The 22,620-nt window shown below is 56.0% G+C and overlaps 1 protein-coding gene across 5 annotated transcripts in view; it reads right to left on the bottom strand.

The window, feature by feature from the left end:
- Nucleotides 1-938: 938 nt before the first annotated feature.
- Nucleotides 939-22,620, bottom strand: part of GALNT9 (polypeptide N-acetylgalactosaminyltransferase 9) — a 61,649-nt gene continuing 39,967 nt past the window's right edge. Inside the window, exons 6-13 of one of the 5 annotated variants that reach the window (XR_013992459.1) lie at nt 18,770-18,887; nt 10,465-10,650; nt 9,419-9,556; nt 8,819-8,914; nt 7,893-8,060; nt 3,061-3,176; nt 2,493-2,587; nt 939-2,356 (exon numbers count right to left, since the gene is read on the bottom strand). Coding sequence is in view for 3 of the 5 variants with exons in the window: in XM_081036698.1 (XP_080892824.1) it covers nt 6,256-6,678; nt 7,893-8,060; nt 8,819-8,914; nt 9,419-9,556; nt 10,465-10,650; nt 18,770-18,887 (1,129 nt within the window). In the remaining 2 variants the exon portion in view is untranslated. Of the gene's footprint in view, nt 2,357-2,492; nt 2,588-3,060; nt 3,177-4,190; nt 6,679-7,892; nt 8,061-8,818; nt 8,915-9,418; nt 9,557-10,464; nt 10,651-18,769; nt 18,888-22,620 lie in introns of those variants that run through there. The other 4 variants (XM_081036699.1, XM_081036698.1, XM_081036700.1 and 1 more) reach the window with 4 other exon arrangements.

Here is a 22,620-nt window from a genome sequence, read left to right as displayed (position 1 = left end):
TTGTTTATTTAAATAATTTATATTACTTAAACAAATAAAATTAATATTACTATAGATATTAATTATAACTGCAACTTATAATCATGGAAAATGTAGAATATCATTTTCTTATAGTAGAACAGAAAAGCAAACTAATACACAAAACACCTCTCCTTAAACTCACTACTGATACATAATCACTGGTGTTCAGGTATATTTGCTTCTAAACCTCTTTGCATTGTCAACAAGTTTGCTGCCACCCATCCAATGCCAACAGGAGTCCCCAGTCTGGGGTGTGGTAAAAGGATAGACTATATTCAGGTGAACAGCTTGCAAATCAGAGACAGCCTCCAGAGGAAACCAAAACTGTGCTTTCCGAGACAAAGGGGAGGCCGCTTTCATAGACGGTGCCCACCCTGGTCCCTGTTTGGTCCATTTCTATGCAAATGAGGGATCTAAAGTTTCAGTCTGATTGGTCCAAATAGCACTGTCCTAATTAGTGATTATGGAGCCACTCTGATTGGTGAGTGAAGAAGCAAATGAGGCTATAGTTGCACAGCTGTGATTGGACAGGGCAGGTCTCAGCCCATTGGTCAAAATACAATACCAGGAACTCCTTTATAAGGGTGGGCTCAGGTGGCAAGAACACAGTCAGGAGGCTGGCAGCTCAGGCCGCAGCTTTTTCCTGAAGTGCAGCCCGCATGCGAGGCCTCTGTAAACATTGGCTGCTAGAGTCTGGTTATGAATTTGGGCCAAGTTAACCACAAGGAATCCTTCTCTGCAGGTATATTCCTTCTTGGGGTCAACAGCACGCATATACAAACACGTTTTATTTACCAAGCAGAATTATACTTAATGTACTTTTTAAACAAAAAATTTCTTTGTTCAGGTATAATTTACATATAATAAAATGTGCATTTAAAAAAGTGTTTCCTTGGTTTTTTATTTTTTCATTTTGAAATAATTTAAGTGGGGAAAAAAAGCTGCCAAAACAGAACAAAGGATTCCCATGTGCCCCTCCCACAGGCTGCCCACCTCCCAGCCTCATCAGACCTGGAGAGGAGCTGGGTGCCACGCTGCTAACTGTCCACAGAGGGTCCAGGCGCCCACGTTTCACAACCTTGTTCCGTTTCCGACCACCTGGGATCCGTTGAACCAGTCTTCCTGTTCTGTTTTAAAAATTTTCTTTTTAGGGCCACCGATTATCCTTTTACTGAGTCACCGTCATGTGGATTCTGAGTCATTCATCACCTTTCTGTTGCTTTTTTATAAGTATTTTTAAATCTAATCATTGTGAGGCCTTAAGCTTTCCTCGTGTGCCAACGACTTGGTTCCTAGTGGTGCTCATTCTGTTTTCTGCTGCGTCTGCTTGTAGTTTCATATTGTGTGTCTTGAGCCTCCTTTTGTTTCTTTAGCTTCGAAATCTGTGATTTTCACCTCATTCTTTAGTTTCACCATCTAATCGCTAAGCTCTTCTTTTAAAATGTTGTCTTAAGTTCTTCTAAAGCAAGACGCTCTTCCAGGATGGTTTCTTCTCTCCCTTGGATTGTTTTCTTCCAGAATGGTTTTTGGTCTGTCTTTTGCCTACCGCTCCCTCCCCTCTTCCTTCTTTCCTCCTGCAGCCCTCACTGCCCCACAGAGAAACAGTGGAGCCAACAGCCAAGAAGGACGTTTCTGTTTCTGTGGGGCCATTGGGAGCAGACCGGCCGCTGTGGCCTCAGGACCCTGCACTGGACACCACATGTAGGCAGGTTCTGAGGTGACAAAGGACAAATCTTGGAGCCCACTCAACTGTGACCTTCAGGGAGAAATGAACCCAGTTTTGAAATTCATCACCTCAAAGCCCCATGATGTGCCCAGGCTAAATTGTGCTGAAATGACCACCGGGTGCAGGCCTACCAGCCATCACTTAGTCGCTGAGAAAAGATAGCCCTGTCGAATTGCATTAGCACAGATAAGCCAGTTAATTTAATTTCTAAATGACTATCAGGTGCTTAAAAGAGCAAGAAGGAATAACAAACAAGGTTTCTCATCTTATTTATCCCCGAGCAGTTAACTGTGCGACTTACCAACTTACCCAGATTGTCAGTTTAATTAACTGTGGTGTCCGGGGAAAAGCCCTATCAATATGAGGTGGTAACATGCCTGGGGCCCTGGGACTAGTTCAGCCAGCGCAGCTTCTCTGTGGAGTTTGAGGCTCTTTGAGTCGGGGGGGGGGGCTCACCCCCAATCGTCCTGGCCCCCACCTGCGGCCCTGGGCCACTGCCACCTCTTCCTGCCTCCGTTTATTCTCAGATCCCAGCCCAGGCAGGCCTACCTGCTTCTTCCAGCCCCACGCGCTGTCGTCCATCTGACTGTGGCCGTCCAGGAGCCCTGGCTGCAGGCAATGAAACCTGGGTTCTCTAGGCTGCTCTGAGTTTTGGGGGCCCATTCCTCCGAGTGGTGGGAAGCAATCCTGGCCAATTCAGGGGCCTCCTCATCTCCCTCCCCAGACCCAGTTCCAACGACCTCACCTGGCGAGACAGAAGCCAAGATGGGGCTACTCCCTCCTGGGAGTCGGGACCCCACCATTCTGAGCACACGGCGTCCCAGCAGCCATCCACAGGACCTGTAAATTTGGGCAGGATAAATCACGTCCTCATGGGCACTAACTTCTGAAAAGGTGCCTGAGACGAAACAGGACTGGCCTGGGGGAGGAGTCAGGGCTTATGGCCACTGAGTTCTCGCACCTGTCATCGTGAGAGCCCCATGGCCGTGACTGCCCCTCCCATGAGCTGCTGTCTCTTCCACGTGCCTTCCACCTCGGCACCTGCAGTGCGTGCACATGGCTTGCTGTGTGTGCGTGCACTGGGTTGCAGCCTTTCTGTCCCTCTCCCTCCCCCCACCCCACATAAATCCTTTTGGTATTTAACCCCCCAGTCAATGCTGGTTTTCAGTCGACACTGCTAACTGAAGCCACGTTTCCTTCGATTATAATCACACTCGGGTCTCATGATCCCAGGTAGTCACGCTCTACAAAGTCACGTCACACACAGAGTTCTATCTAGGCAAACGTTTGCCGAGACCCCGCTCGTGACTCACCGGGCTCAGGGCGTGCTGACCCTTCTCCCCGGCACTCCAGCAAGGGGGGGAGTGTTGCTACTCACGGTTGGGGGCTCTTGTCGCCTTTGGCCCCTGCCACTGTGCTCAGAATATGCCTGTGGAACAAATGAGCGAGTGAGCGAGTGAATGAATGACTGGCCCAGGCAAGTCGCTATTGAAGGAGGGCCTGGGCTGGCCTCGGAGTGGGGGGCGTGTGGGCGGGACCCACCACATGATTGGCAGGTCTCCTTGTTCACACACAACAGGAATTTCAGGTAAGTATGCCTGGCGGGTTGAGGCCCTTCTGTATGGGGTCCGAGGGACACCAACAGGGTCGCACACCCCTGCAGCTGGCCTGAGGGGTGTAGGGGGAGGTGAGGCCCAGAAGCCATGATCCCGTCACCCGGACCTCTCAGCCCCAGCCCCGCCCATCCTCACTGACGGGTCCAGGCTCAGCCCTAAAATCCACTCATGCACAGAGACCCCCTGGAGGGAAAACCACCATGCGCCCACCCCTGCTTGTGCCTGGGACTGGGCCAAGGGCCCCAAGACGGGGTGAACACCGGGGTGGGGAGGTCTTCAGCCTCCAGTGCCCTTCATCCCATGGCCTCTTCCAGACCAGCCCACCTCCGGGCCAGGGACGGCCACATGAGAGCTTCCCCTGGACTGGAGAAGACTCACTCCTGTCTGCCCGTGGGGTGGCTGGCCAGCTCTCACGAGGCCTGCACCCCGCCGAGGCCTCTGGGGCTGCCTCTCCCACCTGCTCCAGGGGTTGGGGCTGACCTCTCCACCCCAGGGACCCCACTCCCTGGGCCAAATCCCACCACCTGCTGCTTCCCACAGGGTCCCCCACCCAGACGGTCTGAACTGTAAGGAAGATCCACTAGAGTGATGAATGTTTTTATTAGACAAAATTAAATTTGGATACACATGGTCTATATCAAGGGCACAAGGGAGGAAAGAAACCTGTGGTTTGTGCTTTTCATCTGAAGCTTGTTAACAGCCCTTCCCAGAGCCCTGGTTATTATGTTTGGTTATCAATGAACCGTTTTAAACAAATGATGTGGGTTTTTCTGAATTTGCTACAGAGCCAATTTATAATTGAATTAATAAAAGAAGCGGGCCAGTGGTTAAGTTTTATTAAATTTTATTTGCTTGTATCTTGGCCATTTAAAACACGACTGTTGTTTAAAAAGAAACAAACAAAAAGCTAGGTGGCCAGGCAGAGTGGAAGGAAGGTAGGATTGGGGTATGAAATCCTGGACCTGCGTCGTGGAAAGCGTGTGCTTTTAAAACAGGCAAAGAAGAAAAACAGTTGTGTCTTTAGGCAAAAGAAGCGAGAGGCTAGAGGCTGCAGGAAATGGGGCTGGGCGGGCTTTCGGGCCCAGGGCACTTCGATGGAAGCGCATGTCACCATGGCTTGGAAAGACGTGGGAGGTGCCCCAGCGTGGGGCGCGCGCGCGGTGCAGACGCAGGTCCAGACCAGTCCGGACATCCCACCGGCCCTGACCAAGTGTCCATCACAAAACTGCGCGGGGAGCGTCTCAGCAGCGCCACCATTTGGCCACGAGCTGCAACTGCGCAGTGGCGTCCTGCTGCGTCTTTCCAGCCCACATTTGGGTGGGGGCTCTTCACGTTGAGTTGTCCCCAGGATTCCTGGGCAGTTCTTCTGGCAAAGCCAGGCCTTATGAGGCGGGTAAGGACTGCAGTGCGTAACTGGAAAAATAAGAGTGTTCCGTGACCGTGTTCTATCAAGGCCATTTCATTCCTCCTCGGTTACAATGGACTCAGAGCCTCATGCCAGAGAGCATCCGGCGCCTCCCCACAGAGGACAGGGGTGACCGCCTGTCCCACAGCCCGGGGACCCAGCTCAGTGTCCCCTCCCAGTCACCTCCACCCTCACAAGCCCTGTGCCAGCAGGACCCTGACGGGCAGAGCAGGCTTTGAGACACGGGACGTACCACCTCCCAGACGGAGGTTTGTGGAGAAGTTGAGAAGGGCTTTTCTAGGTGTCAGGTTTTCCGTGAGATCCTGTGCAGACTGCAAACCAGCCCCTTTGACTGTCAACTTGCCTAATGGACCGTAACACACGTGTGTAAGTTGGAGGCTGTGGTATCTCCCATGTTAAACCCCAGCCTGTGTGCCCTGCACCCTAGCAGTGCTGCATGGGAAACTTCTGGATTCTGTGGACCCAGCGCGTGGGTCCTTCACTAGCAACTGACTTTTGAGGCTCATTCACTACCAGCTGTTTGCTCCATCATTGTCTTAAAATTTTGGGGAAATCTGAAACAGAGAGTTTTGGGGGATACAGGTTGGAGCCAGTAGAATTCTCTGCTGAGCTTCTCCCAGGTGCAGAAAGCAAGGCCAGAAGGAATGGGGGGTCGGGTCCCCAGGGAGAAGTGGAGGAGAGGACTCTGGGGTGCATGCCCAGTGGGCCGTGTGTCAGGGAAGGGCATGTGCCACTGGGCCAGGGCTGGAGGACAGTGAAGGGCAGGCTCTGCTTCTCCTGCGGCAAGAAAACCACAAATGCCCCCTTGACCCCAAGCGCAGGTCAGAGCCCTCACGCCCCAGGGACTGCTGTCCTGCTTCCCCTCTCCCACCACCAATGATGGAGGCCCCAGGACAGCCCTGGACGGTGTGTGGGGGGTTGGCTTCTCAACCCCCGGAGCTGAAAGCCACCACCCCACCGTGGACAGTACATCAACAGGGAGGGTGTGGCCATGTGCCGATAAAACTTTATTTATAAAACAGGTGAGGGGCCGTGGGTCCTCGTTGGCTGACCCTGCTGGGTGAGACGCTGGGACAGGGACCCTCCCCTGGCCAGCCGACCAGCTCCGACTCCGGTGGCCGAGACACAGGTCTGTAGCCTTTAACCCACTCTTCACTGGACTGAAGCAGTCACATGGGCGCCCTCTCCCAACATTGCCCAGGGGCTGTCTTTGGGACACAGCGGCTGGCGTCCCATTTCCCGTCTCACCAGCGCGGGTGGAGAGGCTCCGCTCTTCTGGCTCTTGGAGTCCGATGGGGTGACCACAGGAGGGCAGCGAGGGGCAGCCTGCCGCCCTCTGAGTTCACAGGGGGCAGTTCTGCCTGGGGGCTGTACAGGGGCTTCAGCACATGCAGAAGAGGTGGCTGTTTGGGCGGCTGGGCAAGAGTCCCGTGGGAAAGGCACATGGTTTGGAGCTGGAGTTGCTGTCAGCGACCCCGGCTGGGAGGGCTGTGCTCCTGGTGGGGCCGATCCCAGCATCGTCCTCCAGAGCACGCAGGGAGGCCCTCGCCGTCCCAGGGGATAGGACCCAGCCACACGCCAGCAGGCAGGAGGTCCCAGCCAGAGACGGTGAGGGCACAGCCAGCTCTGGGCACTAGCTCAGGGTGGCTGTCCCAGGCCCTCGGCGTCTGTGTTGGGGGAGGCGAGGGGGCCGGGGTCAGTGCCGCCCGTGCTTGATCCCGTTTCTGATGGTCCACTTCTGCCCCGAGCACCTCTGCACCACTAGCCGCAGCCCGAAGTTGGCGTCCTTGGAGAGCTCCACCTCCAGGCACCTGCCGGTGTCGCGGCTCACGATGGGGCCGCTCTTCAGGGGAGGGAAACTGAGTCAGCATGAACGCCTGGGGGCCGTCCTGAGAGCATCCGGGGAGTAAGGCAAGGAAGCCCGTGCGGTCACTCACAGCCGCTGGAGACTCAGGGTCCGGTCTGTCCCCTCGTCCCTCTGTCCTTGCATGTACCCCCCCCACTCGCCTGCCCTGCTCCCGGGGTCTTAGGAGTCCCCAGGACACCAGAGTCCAGGACCCCTGAGATGGCATTCCCCCCGTGCAGGCCCCTCCCTGGCTCCTGGCTGGTCATTTGCCCTCAGTCACCTCTACAGGCCCTCTGGTCCCCACACACACGGGGCCCTGGCCCAAGCCTGCACACCCCAGGACCATCTCTTGTCTGTTCTCTGTCCTTCTCCAACTGTGTCCTCACTGAGTCTGGCCCTCACTGACCCGGTCCCAGGCCCCGCCTCTTGGGGACCACTGACCTTTGTTGGCCCTGCTCATCCCTGCAGCCTCTCCATAACCAGAGCCCCACACAGTGTCACACATTTACGTGTCACGAGTCTGCTCAGCAGGAGCCTTGGCAGAGGGTGTGTGAGGTGAAGCAGAGATCACAATGTCTCCAGATGACACATGCTGCCCAACAGGAGCTTGGGCGGGGTGCGGGGGCAGGCGCAGGGAGCAGATCCGTGGGGCTCAGGACGAGAGGACCCCAGGCAGAGAGTAGAAGGGACGTGGCCTCGGGACCCTGGGTGGTGGCTGGACACACGTTCAGCGCCCTTTCTGGCACTGGGTCCACCCAGCTGCACACTGATGTTGTGTGTGCTGTTTGCATGCCTCGGTCCAGGGAGGGGCCTGCATGAGGAATGGGCAGAGCTCTGGGCGGGGGGCACAGATTGCTGATCCGTCCAGGCAGGGAGGCCAGCTTTAAACGTGTCAGCCCACAGGTCTGTTCTCAGGTTCTGGGATTCGAGCCCAGCAGCCCCCAAAAGCCCCGGGGTGGAGGGGGAGCTGTTTCCAGCAGAGCCTAGGGAGTTACAGGCTGGCCCCCTGGCCTGTAGCGTTGGGGGTGGGCTTCAGGTGGGTGTCACACCTTATCCTTTCCCAAAAACCCCTCACCAGGAGGCTGGAGGAGGAGGGGGTGTGGGGCCCAGGACTGGTCAGAGCAGCTGGCGCTTCCTGGCCGTGACCCTGGCAAGCCACCGAACCTCTGTGAGATGGGGTTCACGTGGGAGCAGCGGATTCAGGCCTCCCACTGCCCTCAATTCCCCGCCACGGGCTGACCTGAGGGGCCCACTGACCTGGGTGAAGTCCCACAGCCGCTGGGCTGGCCGGGCCACGTCCTCGCACTTCTTCAGGGCGGGTGTGCGCGCCCTGCCGTCATCCACCAGGCACTTGGAGTCGGGCAGGAAGGAAGTGGAGCCCAGGGGGCCCAGCTGCAGCAGACCCTCTGCGCTGTAGCGCACCAGCTGGGAGAGGCCAGAGAGCGGCCCGTGACCCGAGGTGCCGCCTCCTGGGCTGGGCTGGGCCAGGGGTCCCTGTCACCAGAGCCGGCTTTCCCGGGCCACCTGGTGTGCCTGGGGACCCCACATGGGGTCGGCCTCCCGATGTCCCTGCTCCCCTGGTCCCCTAGAACTTTGCTCAGAGCTTCACCCTATGGGGCCCAGCACCTCACCCTCAGGGAGGAGAATTTCACAGGTGCCAGTTCACCTCATCTGACCTTGAATCACAAGGCGAACACATGAGGACGGCCCCAAGGTCATGTGTGCCAGGCCTCGTTCAGGTTGTTTGCTCTAGATTCTGGCCCCTGCCCAGCTGTGTGACCTCTCTGTGCCTGGGTGTCCTCGTGTGCAATGAATGGTAGCAGGAGCTATGACAGTGCCTGCCTCTCGGGCTCTGGTGAGGGCCCAGTGGGCACTCAATGTAAAGTGCTCCATAAACGGCAGCGTCGTCGTGTGTGAAGGGCCCCTGTCTGCGAGGCAACATCGACATGGTGGCAAACGCTGGCCCCCACGACAGCCCTGAGAGGTGGGCAGAGTCATCGTCCCCTCTGAGGGGTGGGACAGCCGAGGCCCGAGGCACCAAAGGCTGAGCAGCTGGCATGAGTGTGACCACGAGCGTGACCTGAAGGACCCCACGCCACTTGCGCTGGCTTCAGGGGCCAGGACACCCAGCAGGCCCCCTGGGGCACCGCCTCCCACTTGCCGTGGGGAAGTCACAGCCCTACCTGGGAGGACATTCCATGGCACGGATAGAGGATTGCTCGGTCGTCGTCCTCTGCTCCCTGGTCCAAGCAGTAGCCACTGGCTTTGCTGTTTCTCACCTACAACCAGAAACCAAAGGAGAAATCCTTGGCAGAGCGTCCCCAGGTGCAGGCGAGGCTGGAGGGGGCTTCACACACGCGTCCCCTGACTGGCCGAGCAGCCTGCTCTGGGCCAGTCTCGGGAAAGTGTGAGCCTGATGCCCAGGGGTGGCTGAGAAGCAGGGGAGGGGGAGGGCACTGGGGCAGGGGGACAGGGGTGGGGGAGCTCGCAGGAAGGGACTGGCTGGGCGTCTCTGAAGGGATGACCTGCTTGTCATGGGGAGGCACACCCAGACACGCCCCTCACCTTAGTGTACAGACTGGGCCCCTGCAGATGTGGGACTCGCCCAGGGGAATGCACCTGTGCTGCTGTCTGGTGTCCGCGGACATGCACACGGGCACAGGGGAGGGTACGGGTGGGAACACACTGGGGCTGGGGGCTGCGGTGTGAGGACATGGGCAGGTGGGCGTGGGGCCTGGGGGAAGCCTGCCTGACCGGAGCAGCCATCCCAGTGGAGGCGGTACCTCTCCGTACGTGAGGGTATCGTTGTAAGTCCTCATCTCAGGGTACACGTTCTCCAGGTACCACTTGAAGCTGCGACATTTCAGCCTCTGGCGCAGGGCCAGCCGCTCAGACACGTCCCCGAAGTCCACTCCTGGGTTCTTCAAGGTGGGAAGCGAGGCAGGAAGGGCACTGAGTGCGCGAGACCCCAAAACCCGGGTCTCTGCCATGAGTATGCGGCACACATACATACGCACACGTGCACAGTCACACACGTACACATGTGCACACATGCAAACGTGTACACGCGCACATGTGCGCACACATACACGCAAACAGGTACACACGTGCAAAACACGTGCACACACTCACACATGTACCCCATACACACATGTAAACATGTACATGCTCGTGCACACACAGTGTGCACACATGCATACCCTAGCACACTTCTCCAAGCTCCCGCACCCCAGCCGCAGGCTGCTGGTAGGGCACCTGTGGTTTGTGCCCAGCCCCTGCTTCCTGACAGCAGCAAACATGGGGAGAAGAAGCCACCATCCCCACAGCAGGCGGACCCTGAGACCTCAACAAGGTCCTGCAGGGGACCTCAGTGGGTTTTGGCTCTGCCCCAGGAGCCGTGGTTCCCTGTGTGAGGCTGGAGCTGTCTGTGGGGGTAACAGGATTGCTATGAGTTTCTCCTGCCTCAGCGTCACCATCACTGGCCTCCGTGCTGAGCTCGGCTGCGAAGGACACCCTGTGGTGGCCCTAGGAGGCGCTGTTATCCTCCTGGGGGCTCACCCAGCAGGAACAGTGACGCCTGAGTCCTGTCTGCCACTGAAGCAGCTCAGTGTGTGCGGCTTGCCAAGGAGCTTAACAGCTGCTAGGAATGGCTCTCATTGGTGGAAGTGATGACGTTCTCACCGTCCTCGCTGAGAAGCTCGGGAGGCCCTGCCTCGTGAGGACAGGCTATGCGCTCTGTCAACCCCCAAGGCTGTTCCCAGAGTGGCGTACACAAGGGCCTGGCTCTGGCTTCGACAGCCCCTCCCCGCCCCTGCCCGGGCTGGCTTACGGTCATAGGAATATTCCAGGCCATGTACACGTGGGACTTGAAGCCGTCCATCCACACCTCAGCCGCCCGCAGGGCATTGCGCTTGGCATAGTAATCGATGTCGTTGTTGTAGGGCTTCTTGGTGCGTTCGATGTGTGCCACGCGGGAGCAGGGCAGCACCTCCATGCTGCCCCCACACTGCCACACCTGCGGGGACAGCGGCCCCTCTGGGTGGCCGGCTCTGTCCCTCCACCCCTACCCGCCACCCCATCCCGCTCACAGACCCCAGGACACACCTGCTGGGGCACTGGGAGGCCTGGTGCCTGTGGGTGCGTCCAGGGGACACCAGTGGAAATGCAGCCATGGCTGGGGCTCAAGTTCACCAAAGCCTGGACAAAGCTGCATCCCCGTCTGGGGCCCACCCCACGGCCACGCGATGCTGGCTCTGTGCCAGGAAGCCTGGCCCAGGAGGGTTCATGTCCACCACCAACCCCTCAACAAACCCACAATCTAATTTAAAAAGAGCAGCTTCCTTTCAAACACCCCTTCAAGTCCCCCAAACAGACACACGGTCTGGATCTAAAGAAGTCGACACTCAGTGGCTCCTCTTAACTAAGACTCCTAAAATCCCTGACCGTGTGAACCCTCACCCATCACAGAAATAGAGTTTTGCACCATGACCCCCTCTCACTTCTGTATGTTCTACTTAAACTTAGCAGCCACGAGGATTTTAAGCTAAAGGCTGGCTGAGACGTGGGGGAAGGAAGGCAGACATGGCTCGAGGCTCAAACTCGGGGCATTCCTGGGTTGGCAGCTTCCGTGTGGAGAACAGGTTGTGGGGGCAAGAGTGAAGCGAGGCCAGTGGGGGGCATTTCTAGGTGAGAGATGATGGAGCCACGGCTCCAGACTCAATTCATCACAAACCCCGGATTGCCTGCCCCCTGCAGCTACAGTTCTGGCCAATGAGCTCTAAGCAGAAGTCTCAGGACAGGGTTTTGGGAAAGCTGTGGCTTATGCCAAAAACAGACAGACCCAGCTGGCAGGGTGCTTTGCCCCCCTTCCCTTCTTCCCGCTAGGAAAGCAGACGGGAGGTCTGGAGCAGTGGCAGCCATCTTATGACCATGGCTGATGGAAAACGAGAAAGAGTCTGAGCTCCTGTGCTTACTGTGCAGCTGCTATATTAGGTCTGTGCTTCACAAGACAACTAAATCTCTATCTGTTCAAGCCTTGGTTAGTGGGTTTTCTGCTGTTACGTTCCTGACTAATGAAGCTGGACCCGCAGGTGGCAGTGGGATGAAGATAAACACCGATCTGATGTTGGGGCAGGTGGAGGATTAACCTTGTTCTCATTATGGGTGAAAATAAGGACTGAGGCACAGAGAGGTTAAGAAACAAATCCAAGATCACACAGCTGGCCCGTGGGGAGGCAGGGAGCCAGAACTACTGGGTGAAGCCCCAAGTTTCTTCTTCACCCAGAGCTGTGCAGGTGGCACAGAGCACGGTCACATGACCTAAATGTTACCGTCACACTCACCCTGTGTCTCAACCACTAATTTTCTAATCAGCTTGGTTAATTGCCACCCAAATAGAAACAGCAAACACAATGGGAGGGCCAGGTGTCAGGTATCAGGCAGCTGCTCAGGGGAAGGTGCTCAGAAGCAGGGACCCCCACTGGGCCCTCAGGGACCCCCAGGAGCCCACCGCTCAGCCCCACAGATCTCAGCCTCTCGGAGCTGGTCCCTGAGGTTGGGAGTCCAGAGAGGCAGCAGTCCTTACAGGTAAGACCCAGCCCTTAAGAAATCCAGGAATACTGACCCGTCAGCACAGGTGTCAGTCAATGCCTTATTCATTGTCAAAACAGTCAGATTGGGGCGGATGGGTGGCTCAGCTGGTGAGAGCGCGAGCTCTGGGCAACAGGGTTGCCGGTTTGATTCCCACATGGGCCTGTGAGCTGCGCCCTCTACAACTAGAATGAAGTCAATGAAATGCCACCGAGCTCCTAGATGGCTCAGTTGGTTGGAGCGCTGGCTCTCAAGCACAAGGTTGCCAGTTTGATTCCTCGACTCCTGCAAGGGATGGTGGGCAATGCCCCCTGTAACTAAGATTGAACACGGCACCTTGAGCTGAGCTGCTGCTGAGCTCCCAGGTGGCTCAGGTGGTTGGAGTGCGTCCTCTCAACCACAAGGTTGCCGGTTCGACTCCCGCAAGGGATGGTGGGCTGCACTTCCTGCAAGTAGCAACGGCAACTGGACCTGGAGCTGAGCTGCGCCCTCCACAACTAAGACTGAAAGGACAACAACTTGAGTTGGATGAAGCTGATGAGTCGGGAAAAACACATTACTGTTCCCCGAAAGTCCTGGAAGTACACACTGTTCCCCAATAAAGTCCTGTTCCCCTTTGCCAATTAAAGCTTCTTTTAAAAAAAACAGTCAGATTGGAGCCACCACTCTCGGTGCTGCCAGGCAATGTGGGTCTTGGCCTGACTGTGAGCCCGCGGGGGTGGGGTGGGCCAGGGCCATCATGGGGGGGTGGCTAGTGGCCTCGGGAGTGTGCAGCCAGGTGACATGGCCCCAAGCGTCTTCCCTCCTATCCACGTTCTCAGACCATTCATCCTGAAGCAGGTTGACATTTCTCTCGTTTTCAGCCCCTTTTTCTTCAGGCCACTGCAATGATCAAAATGACATTTTTCTGGAGTGCCACTGCTATTCAAAAGCTGCACCTCCTGCGACCTGAGCTGGGAAGCCAGTGACAGGGAGGCGTGGCTTTGCCTCTCACCCACAGAGCGGAGAGCGGGGCATGGGAGAAAGTATCCAACATCATTTTTATGGAGCCGCTTTTCTGGACTCGGAGTTCCTTTAATTTATACCACAGCCTCCCCGCAGCCAGGAACGCGGCACACAGGCCATCTAGCCTGGAGCTGTCCCCTTGAAGCAGTGGCCTGGCCGGAGGACATGCCTGGAGAGCTGCTGCCAGGTACAAGCTCCCACACGCGCTCTCCGGCCTGAGGTCCAGGCCTCCCCCATCCAATGGCGTCGGAGCTCACAGGACCCTCCCCTCTCAATGACAGCCGCCCCTGTCTCAGGCCTCACCTCACTTTAATAAGGATCAAACCTACACTTTCAAACAGCGAGTCAGGGCTGCAGTCACCTGGCGATAAAACAGCAGGTGACAGGGGGACAGACCCCAATTCCCTCCCGCTTTCATCCCAGAGCAAGATGTGCCTTGCAGCCTGGTGGTCACCTCACAGAGGCCCATCTGTCCCTGTGGCTCGTCTCTGGCCGAGCTGGATGAGAATCAGGAGGCTGGGCAAATGCGTGTGTGGCCGGCGCGCCGTCTGCTGCTGCTAACAGGCTCGACCCCTCGTGTCCTCATCACCGCTGCCCGGTCCCACGTGTAAAGGAAATGCCGCACAGATGCCTCGGGTTTGCCCACCAAGTCAGACGCGCCCGCCACTGTCTCCACTGCTTCGGTGGAACAGAAGTCATTAGGTTTCATCGGCGACCGGCCCAGGACGTTCAACTCTTTCTCCTAAGATTTGCAGGTGGCAGCAGAGGGTTTCAGTGACAAAACAATTCCTTGTACCCTGAGCTACAATTTCATGAGCCCTTTGTAGGCTGCCTCTTGTGTGTGTGTGTGTGTGTGTGTGTGTGTGCATGTATGTGCAGAGAGGCATTCTGGCATCTAAATCACGGCCGGATGGAGTGCCTTCCCTGATGTAGGCTCAGGTGGGAAAGGCTTTCTGGGCATGAGTCTTGGCTCCTGGGGACACTGCTTCCTCCGCTGCTGCCTTGGCTGAGAGCGGTGACCAGCTCATCTGCACGTGGTCTTAGCCAAAAGGCTGAGAAGCGATGTGACAAGCTCACCTAGGAGACAGTCTCCCCGTTTCCAAAGAGCTCGGCCCTGCCAGGTTGCCTGAGGGTCAGGCGAGGCTGGCACGGTCCCCTGTCCCCCATGATGGCCCAGAATGCCGAGCAGGGTCCTGTGCTGTGTCCACAGGATGAACCGATGGCTCCCATCCACACCTAAATTTCAGTGTGTTAACACAGCAGCTAGCGTCTGGCTCGTGTCTCCAGACGAAGCAGGCCAGCTGGTGCAGGGGGCTGCCCATGCCGCCGTCCAGGGACCAGGCTCCTCCGGCAGTGGCTGTGCTGCCCCAGGGGCTCTCCCACCTCAACATTCAGCTGTGGATAGAGACAGATGAGGGTGTGGAGGACACGTGGGGGCTTTACCAGCCAGGCCTGAGGGTGTAACCCATCACCCCCTCCCCCATTCCGCTGTCCAGGACTCAGCAAGATACTATATCTAACGAGATGGTGGCCAGACACTTGGAGGGAAGGCAGACAGGGCTCTGTGACATTCAGGGGCTTTGCCATTCCTGGGGGGGAGGGGCAGTGCAGGAAGGGAGGGAAGCACAACACAAGCGTGACCAGCCCACGAGGCCCCTGGAAGACAGGCAGCACACGCCGCAGACGAGGGACGCAGGTGAGAGACCCTGGGTGCTCGTGTGTGTCCACGTCTTCCAGCAGCGCCTGTGCCCGCAGAGCCGTGGGGCCGGCATTTCAGAGGCTTCTCCCAGCAGGGTTATCATGTGGGCCACACTCGGGAACCAGCTGTCCCCAGCACAGTCAAGCAGTAGGGAAGCTGGAACGTGGCGTGTGGGACGCCAGCCTGGCGTCTTGTCACAAAGGACATTTTCTGTGGCAGGAGGAGGGGCTGGTGGCAATGTCGATGGGTCCCCAGGCTGCAGCACCCGTCCCTGGGCACCTCCCTGACTTTCACTGGTCATCATCTTCCCGAGACCCGCCTGCTTCCTGACGTCCACGTGCCACACCCACATGCCATGTCACTACCCTGGAGGTGCCGATGGGAGTATGTGCCACTTTGCAGCCGATGCTGTGTCTCTGCCGAATGTTATTCTGGGTGTTGGCATCCACTGAATGTGATGGAAGCCGGTTTTCACCTTGAAAACACCGACAATGGGACTTCACTTCGCAAGTGAGGGCCAACATCTACTCAAACTGGCCTTTCTCTTTGCCTTTGTAATAATCCATGGCTCCAAAACCGATCCTGTGATCCATTCACCCAACTGAGAAAGCCATTAATCCACCCACCCACCTACCCACCCATCATCTGTATAACCGTGTTTCCCCGAAAAATAAGACCTAACCGGAAAATCAGCCATAGCATGATTTGTCAGGATGACGTCCCCTGAACATAAGCCCTAATGCGTCTTTTGGAGCAAAACTTAATATAAGACCCGGTCTTATTTTCGGGGAAACACGGTAGTCCATATAACCAACACCACTATCCAGGCGAGGAAATCAAAGCGAGACGTGAAGCAAGCTCAGTGTCCTCGCCCAGGCCTCCAGGAAAAGGACGGAGCACCAGGGGCCCAGGCACACTGCCCCTCAGCCAACGTCACCTACACGAACCCGAGAGGCACCCCATTATCATTTTCCTTCTGACAGCACAGAATTTTCCACTTGAACAAGAAGCCAGGGCCTCACACTTACTCTACAGAACACTGTGTATCATTTTTGGAGATTTCCCATCTGAGCCCCATTTTTTAAAAGCCTGACAGTCTGCTCCATGCAGCGCCCCGCCCAGGCCTGGTTTCAGGAAGCGATGATTCCCACAGTGCAGCCACAGGCTGACACCTCCGTCCTGCCACACAGACACCTGGCTTTGCAGGAACTCCGCATCCCCGGGGGTCCACACCTGAAGTCCCCACCCGCCCCTCCAGCCAGGACCAGGACTCTCACCAGGCTCTGCCACCCCCATGTCTGTCGGCTCCGTGTGTGTCCCCCATGCTTACTAGACACCTGAGACCCACGGCAGGTTTCCTTGGAAGAAGGACGGCGCTCGGGGAGGGCAGCCTGGTACCTCTCCTGGCCCCTCCAGCCTGGGCGCCTGGCATCTGCGATGGTGGCTGGTCCTCCCTCCCCAGGGCTGTCCCCCTGCCCAGGTGCCCTCTCACCAGGCTCCTGGAATGCCAGGGGTCGGAGGCAGGGCCCGGCTTCCCGGCCCCTCCTTAGGGTCAGCTGTTGGTGCCTAAGACAGCAGAGGTGACAGATGGCACCTCCCAGTGTGCAGTGGCAGCTCCCTTGGGGCTCTGGGTCTTGTTCCCGGGCACGTGGATGCCCTCTCTGACCCCGGAAAGGATTGGGACCGCATGGAGAGACGGTGAAGTAAGTCAGACACGGAGGACCGGCACCCTGTGAGGTTCGTGAATCGTTCACAGACGTCTGGGGTTTAATGATCAAAACAGTTCAGGAAAGTGACGGCCACACTCGCAGGGCTGAGTCTGAATTCGTGATTTAAAATTGGATCATGGCAGAGAGTTAAACTGAAATGTTTCCAAGAACCTGAGATTTGGCCAAAGTTTAGTTTATTAGGTGCTCGAGAATTTTTTAAAACACTTTGGGGGAATTTCTGCTATGATGTCAGGTATTCAAAATGCTTAAAGAGGAAAGAAAATAGGTTTCATTTATCAGCGCCATTTTAAAGGTTCAGGGGAATTTAACTACAGGCAGAAATGGAACTGATTGCCGTTTACTGGCATTTAATCTGTTTGACCTCAGTTAACCACACATTCATCAAAGAAAAAGGGAAGGTGAGTGCTCTTACCCAATTACACTTACAGCCGTAATAAGACCACGTCGGGGCTTAACTTAAAAGCTTACAGCAAATCGGTTTTGAAATGGGCAACTTCAAGATACTTTAGACATTTTTAAAAACTTGCCTTAAATAATATTTTCTGTGAATAAAGCCCATAGGCAAAACCCAAGAAACAAATGAAGCCCCAGAAACAAACTACAGACCCACCAGAGCTCAGCCCCACGCCGCCACACAGCTCAGCCACCAGAGACCCCGAGCCCAGCCCCAGGCCCTTCGCATTTGGGGGTACTTACAGGCCCTGTGGACAGCAGGCAACACGCTTCTCCCCTCACCCCTCCACCCTGAAATCACAGAGCGACCCCTGGGAGGCAAGCGGGCCGAGTCCCCAGGGCCCCCACTCACTCCCAGCAGAAGCGGCCCTGCCTCGCTCCTCCTCTCCACACGGGCTGACCTGCCTCAGGGCCTTTGCACCTGCTGCTCCCTCTGCCAGGGACACCCCTCCTGCCCCGCTAGGTCCACAGCTCCTAGTCTTCTGTAGCTGTCTCCTTCTCTGACCAGGCCCCTCCCTGCACTCCCCACCTCCCCCCTGCTTCTTCCTCCCTTTCGAATTTCTCACCAAGAGAGGCACTTTCTTTCCTCTTACAGCCTCCACCCCTGGCAAGGAGCTGCAGAAAGGCAGGATCCCCGTGTTTTGTTCCCTGCAGGCCTGACATGCACGGTGCACAGAGCGTGTGTTAATTGAGGCCAGCAACCTGCGGGAAACGGGCTACAGAGGGTCTGGACCACGCACTGGCCGGCCGGGAGCTGCTCTCAGAGCCTTTCCTACCTCAAAAGCCGCCACCCACATGCATCGGGTGCCATTGCTGAGGTTGGCACTGTCCATGCCATGGGGGAGGGACTGTCCTGTCCCTGAGGGAATCCAAAGCACCCAAAAGCACCCAAAGCACCGGGTGACCCAGCATGTTTCCGGTGGGGCTGAGAGCACCTAATTTTAGAGCACCTGGCAGAAGGAGCTCTGCCACCCTGGGGTCCCTGATTGGCAACCAAGATTCTTCTAAACTTTCCACCGGTTCTCTAGGTACTGAGGATGAGGTGGTTTAAAACCAGGAAGAGAGTCTGGGGTGGAGGAAAGGGGTGGGAAGGAGGCCTAAGGCACGTGATGTCAGTTGCTCTGGGCCAGCTCTGGCTCTGTGGGGGGTGCCTGGTGCCCTCAGTGGGTGGCACGTCCTCGACCTCATGTGGGCCAGGGCCTCCAGCCTCTCGGAGCCATGTCCTGCCCTTCTGGGGGCCTCCGTACCAAGCTGCTCCCCACGCTCCCCCTGAGCAGTCCTAGGGGATTCAAGCACCCCCAAACTCCCGCCTGCACTCCCATCTTTTACATCCAACCAAGACAAATACCCCAAACAGCGTAAGGGTGGGTCTCCTCACTGCAGACACTCAAACTCCCTGTGACAAAGGAACAAGCTTCTAAGATTTCCAACCATGCCACCAGCCTACCCATCAGTGTAAGACAACAGACATGAGTGGCTTGAGTGATAAAAATGAACATAAGAAATACAACCTTTTGTGTTTATGTTCAACAGGCACAATGCTTCTTGGTGCCGGTGCTGAGTTTCCTCACGTTGGCTCTCCGTTGGGGCCACAGACCAGCCGGGCCCCACTTCGCACAGGCCCACCCGTATGCGCCTTCCCCCGAGACGGCACTTACCCTCATGCCTAGCTCAATGTTCTCGCCACCGTACACCTCCATGCCTGGGTCCAGCAGGCCAATGTCCCCAAAATACTCCCGGTCCACCACGAACGAGCAGCCGATCATAGCGGGGGTCCTGGGGGGAAGCGGAGAGCGTGTGAGCGGGTCGCCAGCAGCCTGGAGCTCTGCGTGGGCCCAGCCCTCTGCCCACCCCCACACCTCATCCCTGAGCGGCTCACCTCTGCAGGTCACTGAGCTCAGGGCTCCCACAGCTATTTCTGCAGCTGCGAGAACTCAGGTGGGGTCATCACAGGCTAGACTTTGCATCCCTCAGAGCCTGGAGAAGCAGCCAGCACAGACCAAGTCCAACTGCCCGTTCAAGCCTGGGCGGGCATTCAATTCGGGCCACTTAGTGTCGGGGTTTGAAAAATCACCTTCCCAGTGAGTTGTCTGGTTGCCCTGAACATCATTTCCCGAGCTTGAGTCACTTGCCTACCCTCCTCATTATTTTGTCCTATCTGTGTATCAATAGCCAGGGCTGGAACGGGCAGTCGTGTAGGTTGTGCACTGCTCAAATCTACAGAAGCTCTTGGATGTCAGACTCTGAAGGACATGCCTTGGGATTGTCAAGTGCACAACCTGTGCAGCTGTATGCCACAGGCTGCCAACTGTACTGCCACTTCTGTAATAATTCTGTGTACATCTATGTATTTTTGAAATGTCAGTAAATCTTCCCTCATCCCAAGCAATCGTGTCTATGAAATCACACATGGATGTGCTAGGTACAGTTTTTTCTAATCTGCATTAACAATGTGTCAGTGCTGTGTGTGTCCTCCACGGGAAGTGGTCTCATGGAGCAGTGATGAGAAAGCCAGGCACCTGAGACAGGGTGGTGAACAGTAAGGGGACAGTATCACTGCGAATGGTACACACTTTCATTCATTCATTCATTCATTCATTCATTCATTCATTCATTCATTCATCCATTCAGTCAATCATCAATTTGGGATACAGTGAGTGTCTTCTAGGTGGTGGGGATAACAATGAAAGAAGAAATAAAAAATATCTCTCTAGCAAGAAGTAAACACAGTCTTTGTTTTGTAAGCAAGCAGGACCTCCCAAGCTTTTGATGGAAGAGTTTGCCTCGAAACAAAGGGAATTCCCTTGCAGGCTGAGGGCTTAGTTTCTTCCGAGGACTAGCAGGCCCCCTTGGGTCTGAAGGCCCCACAGCCACTGCCGCTCCCGGTGGAAGCCACTCCCTCTGCTCGTGCCCCATGCCCCCCGCTGCTCCTGTCCTCACCGAATACCTCTCCAATGAACTCAGCAGAGAGCAGCTGGTCTCAACCACAAGTTAAAAGAAGCATTTCTGCCCCCTGTGACTGGGAAGTCAGGGGTAGGTGCCCCTCAGCTGTCCAAGAAAACAGGCGTCCTTTTACTTCTGCAAAGATCCAATCTGTTGTCATTGGATTTTGACCACAGATCTAACGGTCCCGACATTTGAATGCCGCCTTTGACTTTTCACAACAAGCGTGTGGCCGGGTTACAGTTCACCAACATGCAACAGGCATTTCTCTCACTTTCTTAACAACTGCACACAAATCTCAGAGTGCTCTCTGATGGATGGAACTGCCAAATTCCCTGCCAAGTCTATTATCGCTGGTAATGACTTTTTTTATTATTGCTCTGAGTTCCAAAATAAACTTAAACTCGTGAGGCGATGGTAGCAGAATGAGCTGGCACTGAATTTGTTTGCATGAGAAATTCTGCTGTGGTTGCAGGAAACAGCAGAGGCTGAGGGCAGGTTCCTGGTGGAGACGTCCTTCTCCTTTGTGAGGCTGAGCTGCAGCATGTTCACAGCCAAGGTTCCTGCCTTGCAGAGACTACAGTCATGAAGATACACAGGTGCATGGACACACAACACACACAGGCACCCACAAGGACACAGACACACATGACACACACATATGATCCCACAAATACACACAGAGACATATCCAGATACACATAGATACATTCAGACACACTTAACCCACGTATACACATGCAACACACATGAAACACAGACACAGCTGCAGCAACACACACACAGACACAGTGGACACACAGAAGGTCACACAGACACCGAGACACATACACGTGGACAGTGCACACTCCTGAGTCTGTAAATCTGGAAAAGCCATATAAATGGGAGCAGATACAATGACTGCTGCATTTATCTGAGGAAACTAATTTGAAAGCCATTTGCAACGTTGTGCATTGCAGTGCGTTATCACAGCAAAAGGGAGGTCACCTTAGAGTCCATCAGCGTGGACAAGTGAGCGAGTCACCCCTCTGATGTGACCCAACCACACAGCTCTGGCTGCCGTGACCACCAAGAGCCATCAGAAAGGCTTTTGGGGGCCGGCCCGGTGGCTCAGGCAGTTAGAGCTCCGTGCTCCTAACTCCCAAGGCTGCCGGTTTGATTCCCACATGGGCCAGTGGGCTCTCAACCACAAGGTTGCCAGTTCAACTCCTCGAGTCCACAAGGGATGGGGGGCTGCGCCCCCTGCAACTAAGATTGAACACAGCACCTTGAGCTGAGCTGCCTCCCGGACGGCTCAGTTGGTTGGAGCGCGGGCTCCCAACCACAAGGTTGCCAGTTCAATTTCCACAAGGGATGGTGGGCTGCACCCCCTGCAACTAGCAATGGCAACTGGACCTGGAGCTGAGCTGCGCCCTCCACAACTAAGTCTGAAAGGACAACTTGACTTGGAAAAAAGTCCTGAAGTACACACTGTTCCCCAATAAAGTCCTGTTCCCCTTCCCCAATAAAATCTTTTAAAAAAAAAGAGAAAAAAGAAAGGCTTCTTGGAAGACGAGAAATGGACATCAGAAGATGAAGGTCACCATTCTACACAGCGACTCGAGAAGCAATTATGTGTGTGTGCAGGTGTGTGTGGGAGTGAGCGTGTGTATTGTGCACAGGTATGTGCATCGAGAGTAAGCGTGTGTGTGTTGTGTGTCTGTGTGTATCTATGTGATTTTCTGTGCATTGCATGTACACCAGTGCATGTGTGCGTGAGCATGTACGTCTGTGAGCTCACGTGTACACCTTCGTCCCACGCACCCCTGCTTTATGGGGGGAGTGGGGTGCAGTGTGTGGCCCTTCCTGGTTGGCTTTTCCACAGGCTCCTCCTGCTCCCGGAAGCCGGCTCACACCCACAGGCCCGGGCGGCCCACTAGTCCCGCTGGCAGGAATCTGAACTCCTAGGGGACAGGTGTGCAAACCCGCTAGGTCAGGAAGGAGATGCCTGTGCACCCCGACCACCACTGAGTCACTGGGGGCAACACAAAGGCAGGAACAAGCACACCGCTGGTTTGTGGGTCCCCTTTGACCTCATCAGAACCCCAGAAATACCTCCATTTCACCGCCATTCACCCCTGGCCACCCTTAGCACACAGCAGCCCCCCGTTGGCCCCAGTCTCCGTCTTAGACATGAGAGGAGCTGGCTGTCTCCTTCCTGCCAAGACTGAAACACTGTCCTCTAGAAATCCTAGCCTTATAATTTCTTCTCATTCTTTTTTCTCCCTTGAGCTCTGAGGATAATGAATGGCAAGAAAATGTCCTAAAGTGATTCTTGGAACGTCGCCTCTCCCAGCACATCCCGTGCAGTGCCCTCCAGGAGAAGGCAGCTGCTCCTCCACCAGACGCGGGAGGTAGGGGACCCGAGAGCAGTTTTCAGGGCTGGTGGGACCCACTGTCCCAAGGGCGGCAGCTTTCCACCCGGCAGGGCTGGGGCTCGGTCAGCGGGTCACCAAGAGCGCCTCTTGCAGGGCGCCGGGCGCCACTGCTCCTCTGGAAGCACGACTGGGCAGGAGGGTGGGAAGAC

Source organism: Rhinolophus hipposideros (genome assembly GCF_964194185.1).
Source record: "Rhinolophus hipposideros genome assembly, chromosome: 24".
NCBI lineage: Eukaryota > Metazoa > Chordata > Mammalia > Chiroptera > Rhinolophidae > Rhinolophus > Rhinolophus hipposideros.
The sequence above is the reverse complement of the archived record's forward strand: the minus strand, read 5'-3'. Positions and strand labels throughout refer to the sequence as shown.